Source organism: Eptatretus burgeri, chromosome 8 (genome assembly GCF_056783735.1).
Source record: "Eptatretus burgeri isolate ZD-2024b chromosome 8, Ebu_testis_v1, whole genome shotgun sequence".
Lineage (NCBI taxonomy): Eukaryota > Metazoa > Chordata > Myxini > Myxiniformes > Myxinidae > Eptatretus > Eptatretus burgeri.
In genome coordinates, this window is record NC_140968.1 from 104405920 (window position 1) to 104420127 (window position 14208).

General features: G+C 49.0%; 1 protein-coding gene across 2 annotated transcripts in view; it reads left to right on the forward strand.

Moving 5' to 3' along the window:
* The window catches only part of YME1L1 (YME1 like 1 ATPase), a 91631-nt gene that overhangs the window by 44309 nt on the left and 33114 nt on the right, over window positions 1-14208 (forward strand). For both annotated transcript variants that reach the window (XM_085893393.1, XM_085893394.1), the window contains exon 3: window positions 3069-3246. In XM_085893393.1, the coding sequence (XP_085749519.1) occupies window positions 3069-3246 (178 nt within the window). The remainder of the gene's footprint in view (window positions 1-3068; window positions 3247-14208) is intronic.

The window sequence follows — 14208 nt, forward strand, 5'->3', positions numbered from 1 at the left end:
GCAGATGACCTTGAGCAAATGAGAGGGTGAATAGAACAGAGAGAGCGTGAGCAAGAACAGAAGAGCAGGCTTTGAAGACATGTGGGCTGATGTCGTCTGGACCGGTTGCAGAATCTGAGTCGAGGTTTGACAGCAGGCTCTCCACCTTGTCAGGAGAAAAGGACACAGAGTCCAGGGACAGTTGGGTGTGACTGGCTAAGGTGGGTAGAGAAAGTGATGGGTTTTTGACACAAGACTTATCTGCAAACACCGAGTTTAGGCGTTCAGCTTTTTCACGTGCGGTATCAGCAGTGTGGCCATTTGAGGTAAGGGAGGGGATGGAGGGGGAACATACACCAGAAACAGATTTGATTAGACGCCACCAGGATTTTGAGAAGGGAGAGAGGTTTGAGAGTTCAGACTTGAGATTAGAAAGATGTTGTTTTCTGGCTCTCCTGAGGGTCGATGCACACTTGTTCCGAGCTTTATGGAAGGAACTAAGATTGCCCTCAGTTGGGTTTGCTTTCCATGAGGCAAAGGCAAGTTGTTTCAGGACAACTGCCTCGCCACAAGCTTCAGTGAACCAAGGGTGGGAGGAAGGGTAGGACAACTGAACACGAGAGGGGATAAATCTGTGCATGAGGGAGAGGAAGTTTCTTTGAAAGAATTCCCAGGATGAGTTGATGTTGGAGAAAGTAGCGATAGGAGACCAGTCTTTAAGTTTGATGGCTACTTGGAGACCCTGCCAGTCGGCTTGATTGAAATGCCAGACTCGACGGCGGTGAGGTGGTTCTCTCATAATAGCCAGAGAGATGTCCACTTTGACAAGGACGTGGTCAGAAGAACCGATTGGAGCGGAGGAAGAGCAGCAGATATAGTCAGGGAAATTTGTGAAAATCAGATCCAGAAGAGATGGAGTACCATTGGTTGAGATCCGGGTCGGGAAGTTGACCAATTGAGTCAGTCCCAATGAGTCGCAGAAAGCTTTTGCTGAGGTGCCATGACAGGTGAGGGAGGTACCCACACCTAGTCAACTGGCATGATGACAATTGAAGTCGCCACATTAGAGGAAGAGAGAGTTTGGATGAGAAGACAGAAGATGGTCCATGTTTTCAGATAGTGAGGTGTCGATGGAGTCATCACTGTTCGGTGGACGGTACAGTACACATATAAACATGAGGTTGGAGTGGAGGGGAAGCTGTAGCCAGAGGTATTCCTAGGGGTGTGGGGGAGTGAGAGCAGTGCATGTAGAGTGAGGAATAGAGTCTTTGATGAAGAGCAACTCCTCCACCAGGACGAGGCTCAGGTCTGTCATACCGGAGGAGGTAGTAACCAGGGAGATATACTTGGGAGTCAGACACGTCTTAGGGGAGGAAAGTTTATATTAGGCAGATTATGTCTGGTTGTCAGTGGCAACCTGCATGGAAAGATCTGAAAGGTTTGAGCGAAGGCCCCAGATATTTGAGGTCCACACTTTTAATGAAGAGATAGGGGAGGAGGCTTTGGGTGCAGGGGGTGGGGGGGAGGGGGAGGGTAGGACGAGGGACGAGGAGGGGAGGTAAGGAGGGTTGTTGAAAGAGTGTGGGGGATTGCAAAATAGCTTGGGGAGGGGGCTGGATGAGGAGGAGAAAAGGCTCTGTGGTGCTGGGGGAGAGGGGGGACAAGAGAGGGGGAAGAAGGCAGTTGAGGATTTGAGGAGGTAGAGTGAAGAGATGGAGGTGAGAGGGCAGTGGAAGGAGGCAGCTTTGTGGATGAGAGGGGGGGGGGGCAACTTTGAGAAGGATGAGTGAGGAGGAGGAAAGGTGGGACAAAGGTGAGGGGGGAATTTTTAAGAGAGGCCAGAGGGAGGCTTAGAGGGAGAAGAGTGGGATGGTTGCTTTGAGGGGTGAGAGGGGTGAGTTGGCACTGAAGTTGGAAAAAAAGAATGGTTGATGGAAAGCGAACATTCATAGCAAACTGGGTTTTTTTAAGTTTTAGGTCAGAGATGCGATTTAACACAATTCTTGATGGATGCAATAAAGGCGAATACAGAGAATGGAGAGAAGAAACGCTGTAACAGTTGGATTTTTTAGGCAAGGATTGAAGGAGAGGTCAAAATGAGAGCAGTCTGTTAAAATAGCAGAAGAGTGGTTCATTATGAAACAGTAAAGAGTACCACATGTGTGAGAGAGGAAGATGAAGCATTATAAGATATCGTTTTTGTTATTATTATTATTATTATTATTATTATTATTATTATTAATGTTTGAGAGAGTTTTCAACAGATTAGGTCATGGAAGTGTTGTAGGAAGAATAAGAGGAAGAAGAAGAAGCAGAATCAGGAGAAAGGTGGCAGTGTATATATATATATATATATATATTTTTTTTTTTAAGATAAGAAATAGAGAGATTCGTTGGGAGAAATGGGGGACGTTAGTAAAGTGGGGAAGATAGAAATTGAAGGTAATGGGGAGAAAAATACAAATAAAACGATCGTACATCGAGGGGAACCGGTCGGCCTTCCCCTCAGCCTCTAAGCCCTTCTTGTTTAAAATGTTTTTGTTTTCTTGTTAAAATAAATTATTGCAATAATTCAACACAACCCACTGTCAAACTATCAAAATTGCACAAACAGAATAATTCAACACACAAAAGTTCTACAAAATTTTTAATTTGGCTTTCATTACAAACACGAACATAAAACGGTGCAAGTGTTGTTAAAAATCTGATGAAGTTGGGAGGTGATTATGTATTTTTGATGTAAACATCTTGATAAGTTTAATTTTTATTGGTTTGCTTTTTAAAAAATTTAATTGATCAGGCATTACACTTTACACATTGCAAAACAATACCTTCTAGGATTCCGAGAAGGTATTGTTTTGCAATGTGTAACGTGTAATGCCTGATCAATTAAATTTTATCAACTTCCTGGACTTGGAAGGGGTGAAGTGCCTTTTCTTCCTCTGAAACAACCCCACAAAATAACATGACTTGGCAGGATGATCTAATGAGCATTTGTCCAAAAATCAAGCATGACAATACAGTACATTATAACTTTTCTTGATCTCAGTTTTGTAATTATGGTTAAATAAACATTTGTTGTTGCGTAGATGTTGGCGGTATTGAAGGATCTAGGCCTGTCGGAGCCTACGCCATGCCAGGTGAAAGCCATCGGGGAACGTCTGCTTCACCTCCGTCCTCCTGACCGACCTTTCCATTGTCCCAATGTGTCTCGTATCTGGGAAGCGCATCATACATCAGCATACAGCTTCTTTGAGAACAAGCATGGTGAGGAGCGCTGCTGCAGTTAATTTTAAAATATATTCCACATATGAATTCCATGTTATGCTGATCCCCGGGTTGTTAAACCGTGATTAACATGTCTCCCGCGCAGCGGAAGACGGGGTTTTGTAATCACGTCTGTGTGTCTGTCCGGGCCGTGACTGTGTTACCATTTGAGCTTTTGTCATACAATTTTCAACAAAGCCTTATGAGAAAATGGAGCAGATAAATGAAAAATTTTGTTAAAATAATCATAATTATCATTACTAGCAGGGTACCCATCACTGACGGTTTCGTAGACGTCTCACCTCAAATGAGCAACGTGTCACCTCAAATGATTGTGTATTGGTAGAAACGGGAATTAATTGTAAATATTCAGTGTGCAGATATCGCAATGGGTGGAGCCTGTAACCATTGCAACTTCGGGCCATTCCACCAGTCAAGATTTCCAATCCATGCTTGTTGTTCCACGGAAGTACTCTTTCGGAGTGAGGGTGAGATTATGAAAGTTCGGCCAGGAAACTAGAGTGTACGAGGTGCAGTGGAACACGAGAAGCAAGCGTGCCAGCATTAGCTCCGCTTTATTGCGCGACCAGAAGCACATTCCTGCCACCCCTAGCGGGCGAGGCATGATATACGAAAACCCAATCACGTGACACAGCACACTCCTCCCCTCGTAAAATGACAAGTCAAATGATGAAAGGACAATCATAACATGACCACCTGAAACCCATCAACACTCATAATCCTCCAAGTACCGCGGCCGCACCCTGACCCGCCTCGGACGGGCAGCGCCGCCAAACAGTCCAGGCTCAGATGCCTCCCGGCTCGGTCGAGGTGACACCCTCGCCGGACTCGCGCCATCCGCAATACCAACCGCCCCCGACCGCCCAGCCTGCCCGACGTCCCCGGGTAGGACAGCATCAGGCGAAGACCCCCTGGGCGTCGGCACATCCAGCCCTGGCAGTACAACGTCAGGTTCCGGAGACATTACAGGTGGTGGTCCCACATCGTTCGGCCCGGGGAGGTGCGGGGGGGGGGGGGTGGGGGGTGACGCTGAACAGCGATCATGCATTTGGTCCACGTGCAGCTTCCACACATCCCCACCATCAGTCCGCACCATGCAATTTGCCGGCCCCAGTACCACAGAGACCACCGCCGGCACCCATTTGGAACCGTGGAAATAATCGCGCACCATTACCCGCTGTCCCACATCGAAGCCGCGCAGCCGCGTCGGACGCGACACCGCCCCGCTCCCCGACCCTCCGGGTCGCAGCAAATCCAGTCTGGACCGCAATGCCCGTCCATAGAGACGAATGGCAGGCGAATCACCCGTGACAGGATGAACTGCGTTCCTGTCATGGAGCAAAAAGACATCGACCACCGTCTGCACAGGTGCAACCCCCCCCCCCCCCCCCGCGCAAAGCCCGTTTCAACATCTTGACAAACGACTCAGCTTGGCCATTCGTCTCAGGATGATACGGTGCGGACCTTAGATGTTGAATACCATTTTGGCTCATAAACTCATCAAATACACCCGCAGTGAACTGCAGACCATTATCAGAGACCAGGATCTCCGGTAACCCTTTATTAGCAAAGATCGTCCGCAGTTTCTCTACTGTAATGTTTGCTGATGTATGCTGCATTACCACAACCTCCAGCCATTTAGAGAATGCATCGATCACAATCAAAAACATTTTCCATTAACCGGCCCCGCAAAATCTACATGGACCCTCTGCCAGGCTCTGGCTGGCGCAGGCCATAGTCCCGAAGCTCGACGCGGGTTATCAGCATCGGTTTGGCACGTGGCGCAACGCTTAACCAACCGCTCAATGTCTTTGTCCAACCCCGGCCACCACAACAGGCTACGAGCAAGACTCTTGGTCTTCACGATGCCAAGGTGACTGACATGCAGTTCTTCCAAACACCGCTGCCTGAACTTCGGTGGAATCACCGTCCTCATTCCCCACATAACGCACCGTTGGACCAACGACAGCTCCGATGCGCGTGACGTGAAAGGTTGAAATGCCGGTGTCGAAGGCAGAGCACTCCAATTCCCTGTAGAAATCGCCTGGACGACACGGGCAAGCACCGGATCACGAGCCGATTCCACCGCGACCTGTCTGGCCGTGACCGGCCCGCTTTGGACCTGGCCCAGCGCGAACACATCGACCCGGTCGGCCAACTCAGACGCAGCTGGACCCTCCGCACACGGCAAGCGTGAGAGCCCGTCGCAGTTAGCATGCTTCTCAGTGCTTCGGAACTGAATATCATAATCGTAAGCACCCAGAAACAGACACCACTGCTGTATTCGCGCGGCCGCGACCACCGGCACCCCGCGTTCGGGTCTCAGGATGAATTGAAGCGGTTTGTGATCCGTCTGCAAAGTGAAATGCTGCCCCAGCAGGTATTGATGAAACCTCCGCACACCCCAGACGAGGCTGAGAGCCTCGCGCTCGATCTGGGCATATCCCCGCTCTGCTGCGGACAGGGTCCGGGATGCAAAACAAACAGGCCGCTCGGAACCATCGTCCATCCTGTGGGAGAGCACTGCCCCGATGCCATATGCAGAGCTGTCGCATGCCAATAGGAGCGGACGCGCAGGCTCGTAGTGCACGAGGACCGTATCCTCTGTGAGCAGCCGCTTGACGCGGTCGAACGACGCCTGGTGTGCAGGCCCCCAAGCCCAGCGCTCGTCCTTCCTGAACAACCGTGTTAACGGCGCCAGTTGTGAGCTGAGCCCTCGCACGAACCTTTGGTAATACTGGGCCATACCAATGAACGAGCGCAGCTGCGTCTTGTCGCGAGGCGGTGGCATGTGTTGAATCGCTTCCACCTTCCGAGGACCTTTCAACAGCCCCTCCGGCGTGATGATGTGCCCGAGGTATTCCAAGCGCTGCTTGAAGAACGCGCACTTGCCCCTGTTCAAGCGCAGGCCGCACGCTTCTAGCTTTTTTAGCACTTGGGCAATGTTCGCAAGATGCTCGTCCGCCATTTTCCCCGCAATGAGCACATCGTCCAGGTAGGTCTGAGCGGGCAGGCCAATGCAAACCTGATCCATGGCTTTCTGCCACAAAGCTGGGGGGAAGCAATCCCAAAACAGAGTCGGGTATATCGATAGAGTCCTTGACACGTGTTGATTGTCAAAAGCTCGCTACTCCCGGGATCCATCGGCAGGTGAAAATATGCATCACGCAGGTCCAGCTTCGTGAAGTATTGACTCCCTGCCAATCGTGCATATATTTCATTGATTGATGGCAGTGGATATTGCTCCACGCTGAGCCCCGGGTTAACCGTGGATTTGAAGTCCCCGCACAATCGGACGTCTCCATTCCGTTTCAGCACCGTGACAACCGGGGTGGCCCAATCTGAGCACGACACCCGTTCGATCACTCCACAGGCCTCCAGCCTATCCAGTTCACCCTTGACCTTGTCCCGCAGGGCATACGGCACCGGACGTGGTTTACAAAACCGAGGAACCACTCCCTCCTTCAGGAAGAGTTTTGCCTCCATGCCCTTGAATTTCCCAAGGTCGTCGCCAAACAACCCTTGATGTCTTTGAAGAATCTTCTCCAACTGATCCTCTCATCGGCACGGCACGGGTTGCACAAGGTGAACTGCGGCCCAGTCTAGCCTGATGCGGGCCAGCCAATCTCGGCCGAGGAGAGACGGTCCCCTCCCCCGCACGACGTACACCCGAAGCGTGGCGACCTGGCCTTGGTATCGCACAGACACGTCTGCCATCCCGACTGGCGTTATCTTCTCGCGGGTGTACGTGAACAGCGTGAGGTTTGACCTGATAAGCTTCAGGCCGTTGAGTCTACGCGCGGTCTGTTCGCCGATAATCGACACAGCCGCTCCCTATCGACCTGGAACGTGATCGGCGTTTTGTTCACTTTGACTTCCACCGTCATCGGGCGCGTCGCCGCCGGGCCAATTGAAAACAGGCCCATCAACGGCCGCCGGTTCCGCCCTGGGTCGCCTCGCACATCGCCGTCCATGACCTTAACGGTGGCCGGCGCCACACGGCACACACGCGTCAGATGACCCACCTTGTGACAATTCAAACACACGATGCCCTTATACGGGCATGCACGGCGCAGGTGTCGACCTCCGCATCCCAAACACGTCCGCAGGGTCACCTCGCCGCACGTGCGGCCGCGCGGCGACATCCGACCCGCATCGAAGGTCGTGCGCGCGTCCCGGGGTGCTCGCGACCCGGCATGGCCGGTGATTGCTTGAACATCCCCGCGAGTCTGCTCGACCGCTGTAGCCGCGCTGACTGCCGAGTCAAATGTCATGGCTTCACCCTTCAGCCGTAAAACCGCTGAAACCATCTTCGCATCTTGTAAACCAGCAATAAAACGATCTCTGAGCCGAGCTGGATGCTCCTCTTCCGTGAACTTGCATGCCACGGAAGAATGCTTAATCCGCGCCACGAAATCAGCGACGCGTTCCTCTGCCCCTTTCGAGAGGCGATCGAACTGGTATCGAGCGAGTTGTAATGACTTCTCCGGCGCCATGTGTGCTTTCATCTTCTGCACAATTTCCCGAAACGACAGCCCGTCATCCCGGGGCTTGTTCGGCACCACCAAATCACGCAGTAGTCGATAATGCTCCGCCAAAAGCGAAGCGAGCAAGATCGACTTCTGTTTGCTCTCGTCGACCACATCATTCGCGTGGAAATAGCATTCCAATTGTTCTGAAAACAATCTGAAGTCATCTCCGACGAAAACGGGCACAAGTCCGTTTTCAACCATCCTCGTCAGCCAACTTGAGTGTACGAGGTGCAGTGGAACACGAGAAGCAAGCGTGCCAGCATCAGCTCCGCTTTATTGCGCGACCAGAAGCACATTCCTGCTACCCCTAGCGGGCGAGGCTTGATATACGAAAACCCAATCACGTGACACAGCACAGAAACGAATTTAGGCATGTTAAGGGCCCACCGCCTGAGGGAAGATCACCAAAGTTATTTCCACGCCAACCACCCACTTACAGGCACCTATCCCCCTCCACATCGCTTCTTCAGTCCCCAACCTGACCCCTCTCTTGATACTCCCCATAGCTTTGCTTTTGGCAATTTGCACAGTATTTCTTGCAGCATTTCATTCTGGTTTCCTATTTGATGATCCATAGATTAGTAATTTGTTTCACTTAAAAACATTTTCACTTTGTGTATCAGTTTTGATTTGTCATAACAACTTGTGATGTGACGCGAATGGTGCATAAAATAGGTCATCAAAAACTCTCTTCGGGAATTTTGTTTTATTTTCGAAGGGGTCTGAAGGTCTGGTGGGTCGAAGGGATCTATGGGGTATTGAGTGTCTTAAGGGTCATAGAGGGGTCTAAAGTGGCTTCAGGGACTAAATGTGTAAAGGGATCTAAGGGCGAAAGAGAGGTTAAAAGTATCCAAATAGTCTAAAATTGTCCAAAGTGTCGAAAAGGGTTGAAGAGGTCTTCTGTCTCAAAATGGGTATTTAAGGGGTATTTAAGGCGTATAAAGGGTGTAAAGGAGTGAAGCTGTAGTGAAGAAATTACCGCATGTTCGTAAATAGATTAACTTTGGCATGCATCACTGCAATGATGGGCCAAATTACCTCCTCATGACTGTTTAAAACGCCAATTTCGGTGCATCGTGGTTAAAAATCTGATCGTAGAAAGTTTCGTCGCAAATTAACTTTGTGAGCTCTAAGCAGTGAGGTCATAAACAAAAAATCATTTCGCTTTTATATATGGAGATGGACAACCTATTTTACTGCTGCAGCCTCTTCTTCCTCTTCTCAGGAGGTGGTGTCACTTTTTTTTTTTCTTCCATCGACCAGCTTTCATCCATTCAGACCATACTCTGTGTAGAGCGTTGGTGCTGCTTAAGCAGTCTCCTTGGCTATTGGGCACAATTCTGGACAGGTCGCCACTCCGACACAGGATACCAGCGAGCTGGCACTAATTTTACTGACCTCTAAAGGATGACAGGCAGAGTCAACCCCACCTGGTATTAATTCAACAACCAAGGGGGATTTGAACTCAGGATCCGAGGATACCAAGCCCATCACCTAACCATTAAGCCAACACCAGGCATATCGACCAGCTTACAGTGAGATATCTGGCCAAAGCCAAGGCTAATGGAGAAAATCTCTATCAGAACCTCATTCAAGGTTATGGGGAATTTACCCATAAATGTCCAAAATGTCCTTTTAAAACCTCGTTTTAATATGTAACGAAAAATGTCATGATGTGACTGCTCTGGAAACACCCACCAATCCCTGTAAAACTCCATAACGTTTGGATATACATCCACCCCCACCCCACCACTATCTTCAAACACCAACCCTCACGCGTTAGGTATGTAATTTATGAATGGCCCCTTAGATAAGACTTCGTTAAGTGGTTTGAGATACCAATAATATTGTGAAATTAAATATATCTCACCTGTGATTGTGACCAGAAACCATTTGAAAATCCCCCCCCCTCCAAAAAAAAAAAAATCTTTCCAGGGTTACCGGCTACCACCCACCACGATAGCTCCTCACTGAATTTTTACACTGAATTCCCATTTCTCCCAATAATACTGTTACGAATTTGGAATTCGATTGCACACAACATACAGGTTCCTTTAGTCAGCTATGTCGATAAGTGCTTGTTCCCGAGATAGCTCACCTTCCATTGTTTAAATGTTCAGAAATCGATTAGATGTGCTGTGGATCGATTTAATAGTTCGGGAACGAACAATGGAGACATCCCTCCCCTCTTCTGCGAAGAGCAAGAAGAACCCTGCCATCCCGTGACTCATGATGTCAACAACTCCCTCCCACCCGTGGCTGAGGGGGGGATGAAGCACGAGGGCATGATTCATGAGTCACGCCGGGAGCGGGGGAAGGGCGGGAGAAGGATAAGAGGAGATCTTTTATTTGTTCGTGTTCGGGAGTTGAGTAGTAAGCTTTTTGCTTCGGCAGAGAGTAGTCGTTCAGCAGACCATCGGCTCCTGCTTGGCTTGCGTTAGGGTTGAGACCTTCGGAAGCTTTTTGTTTCGGCTGGCTCGGTGAGCTTCGGCTGAGGCCTGGTTTGGGAGGAGGCTTTTTGGAGGCTTTTTTGCTTTGGTGGTTCAGTGAGCCTCGGCTTCTGCTTGGCTCGGGAGAGCTTTTTGCTTCGAGCTGCTTTGCTTGGAAGAGAGCTGAGCTGGTCGCTCAGCTCGAGCTGCGAGTGGTGGCTTCTTCTTCTTGGTTCGTGGAGCTCTTTGTTCTCCATTTTGGTTCCCGGCTTGGTGCGACTCGTCGACCCTTTCTTGGAGGTGGTTCCTTGGGGGAAGGATCGGTGCGTCGACGGGAAGGATCGGCGCCTCATCTCACCAGCACGTGTTGAGAAGCGCGGTAGGATTCGCGGGAGCTCGGGAACGATCGCATCTCACGGCGATTGGATCCACCTTGCTCTCGCTGGAGCCCGGGTCCGACCAACTTGAAGACCACACGAGGTGGAGAGGTTCGAGATAGGTTCTGAGTTTCAGCTCACCTGTCCTCCGAGCTGGAGCTCGTTATTAAAGGCCTCTGCCACCATTTCTTGGGTGTGTGTGTGTGCGTACGCGTGTCCGTGGGCCCGTCTAATAAGTAGGAACTGCTGTTAAGTGCAAGTGACTGTACATAATAAGTAGACTGTTGTAGTTCTTGTGTTGCTTGTATAATTGCATATGTGTTTTGCCTTGTTTAATTGCATACGTGCTTTATTATAATAAATGTCCTTGTGTGAATGTAAACCTGTTTGTTGCATCCATTCCCTCATTGAACTCGGAATATAGTTGGTTTTTAAATAGCCGGTAAAGTGATCGGGTCCAACGGGACTGCGCGATAATACCCCGCTCAGTTATGCCAAAAGGAAGCGAGCTGCTTCAGCAGCTCGTTTCCAAGCGGTCCCGTTGAGGTACAATCTCTCGGTAACCTTCCCACGCGAATAATTAGGGAAATCGAAGATTTGGCGATTGGACCCTGTGGCGCGCGGGAAGAGTGCGGACAAAGTTGTGGTGTGGTTAAAAACACACCCGTGGCTGGTTTCCGGCGTTGATCCGGAAAGCCGCGACTGGATTGTCCGTTCGGTGGGCGAAGCGGCCGCTATTGGCTCGACGCGGTCATTCGTACGCCGACGGGCGGGAAATCTATAACAATACAAACTCCAAAAAATAGCTCATTTGAAGCAAGACGTCTCTGGTCAAATCGCGATCAAAAATAAAATCGCGATGTTAACTTCGTTGTGTGAAATTATAGGATGTATATTTGGTAAAGTTAGCTAAGGTTTACACCTTCCACCCACCCCCCCTTACAAACTCTTCTTTCACCCTTGAGAGTTATGTCAGTAAATGAGCAGTAAAATTACCCTTAAATTGATGATGTATAGGTTGTTTTTGTCCTATTTTCGGTTTTTGAATCGATAGCACATTCGAGAGGTCACGTGACTCCTCCTTCGCCGATCTTACCGATCATAGCGAGGTCTTGATTCAGTTATTTTTCACATTTCATACCATATTTGACGATGTTCACCATGTCACCAATTGTAGAGGTATCCGTGTTGAAATCCGAAGAAAATTGGGTTTTTATGAAGCATTGAAAAATAGATCTACCTTCATGGAGATGCTGACAGGTGGCAGCCCCTGCGTTTATAATTTATGAATTGTGAGAAAATGACTGTTTAAAACCCCTATTTCATGGAAAAAATGGAATCACGGAAAAAAAAAATGGATTCTACAAAGTTTTGTGGCGATTTAACTTCGAGAGCTCAGACGTGTAGGGTCACAAACAAACATTTCAATTTTACATACTGTTGAACCCCACTATTCGTGGGGAATAATTCCTGAAAAATGCCACGAATGTCGGGGCATTGCTTCAATGGGAGAAACATGAGAAACCATGAAAAAGACCGTGAATACCCCTGCAAAAAAACTGCGAAAACGTGAAAAAAATCCCCGCAAATACGTGAAACGCATGGCCGCGAATGTAGAAGCAGGTCACATTTTATCAACCGTGAATAGCGGGGTCCGGCAGTGTTATGATTAAGCATATAAACACACTCGATTCAGTAAAAAAGCATGGATGATTAAGCACATGTATGATTTTGTTTAAAATATAAAAAAGAAGCATGTACATGATTAAACATATTGACCCTTTGAACCCGAGTGGCTGTTTTACTGGCCGCTATCCAAATCCTGAGCAGCAGGATTTTTCTCCAGGGAGCCGAAAGTCCAAGGAGCTCAGGTTTCTTAGGGTTAAGCACATATTTGATTGAGGAAAGAGCACTTGTGTGATTAAGCACATGTATGATTAAGCTAAAAAAACGTGCAACACATGTATGAAAAAAACACGTATGATTAAGCACATGTTGAAACACATGATTAAGTAAAAACAAATGTGATGAAGCATATGATTAAGTAAAACAAACACATGTATGATGAAAGAAAAAAAACATGTACGATTAAGCATAAAACACGTATAATTAAGCACACAGGAACGAACATGCATGGCAAAACATGGCACATCATCAGGAGTAGTTTGGTAGCAAGTAACCAACTGACAGAGCTGGAATTGCAAGTTCCATGGCTTGAATCAACTGGTGAAAGTGTCTACCCAAGGTGATAATCTACTGGACTTGGTCATCGTTAACTCTGCTGCTTATTGCACCGCAAGCGTGAAGGCCAGCATTAGAACATCTGACCGAGCTCTGTGGAGACTATCTTCAAAAGTCACCAGCGTGGATAAACCATACCAACGGCGATCATGGGATGAGTCTTAGCTCCTCTTCTCCTCTTCACTGTCTTCTGCTTTAGTATCACCTCCTCCTCTGGTGTCCCAAACTGTGTGGTTTTCTAACATCTGTGGGCTTCATTCTAACCTAACAGATATCTCACTCTCTTAATCAGTACATTCCTCAACATCTCAAACTTGCTCTTTCTTTCCCCCTCATCACATCTCCCTGTCTTCCCAACCCCTTAAATCTTGTACCTCCCCCCCCCCGCCTGCTCCCTTCTTCACCATACCACAACCAAGTCTCATCCGTCCCCTTGGCCATGCCTGCTCTCATTGTCTCTCCTCCCTCTCAAAGCAACCTTCACACTCTTTCCTCCTCAAAGCTTCCCTCTTACCTTTCTCAAAAACTCTTCCCTCTCACCCTTCTCCCTCAACTCTTCCCTCTCACCCTTCTCCCTCAACTCTTCCCTCTCACCCTTCTCCCTCAACTCTTCCCTCTCACCCTTCTCCCTCAACTCTTCCCTCTCACCTTTCTCCCTCAACTCTTCCCTCTCACCTTTCTCCCTCAACTCTTCCCTCTCACCTTTCTCCCTCAACTCTCCCCTCTCACCCTTCTCCCTCAACTCTCCCCTTTCCCCTTTCACCCTTCTCCCTCAACTCTCCCCTTTCCCCCTTCTCCCTCAACTCTCCCCTCTCACCCTTCTCCCTCAACTCTCCCCTCTCACCCTTCTCCCTCAACTCTCCCCTCTCACCTCTGAAGCCAGAGACGACGCGCCCATTGTCGAGTACCGCAATACGGAGCACCCCCCCCCCCCAAACGTATTGGTGGCGTGTCATGCTGTCAAGCACAGAGGTACAGGGAACGTAGCCTCAACTCCCCTGCCTTCCTGTTGCAAAACTCCCTCTTCATTGGTGTGTGTGTGTGTGTGTGTGTGTGTGTGTGTGTGTGTGTGTGTGTGTGTGTGTGTGTGTGTGTGTGTGTGTGTGTGTGTGTGTGTGTGTGTGTGTGTGTGTGTGTGTGTGTGTGCGCGCGCGTGCGTGCGCGTGTGCGCCTGTCTGCTTAAGTAAGACTGCAGAAGATCGTTATCGTTATTATTATTAATTTCGTGTTAAGTCTGCTCTGTGTTCCCTTTTGTAAGTTGCCTGTTTATTTGCTGCACCATACCTGTCTCCCCTATCTCTGCACAACACACCCCAATATATCTTTATCGTACCACCTACCTTTCCTCGCCCATTGTAAATA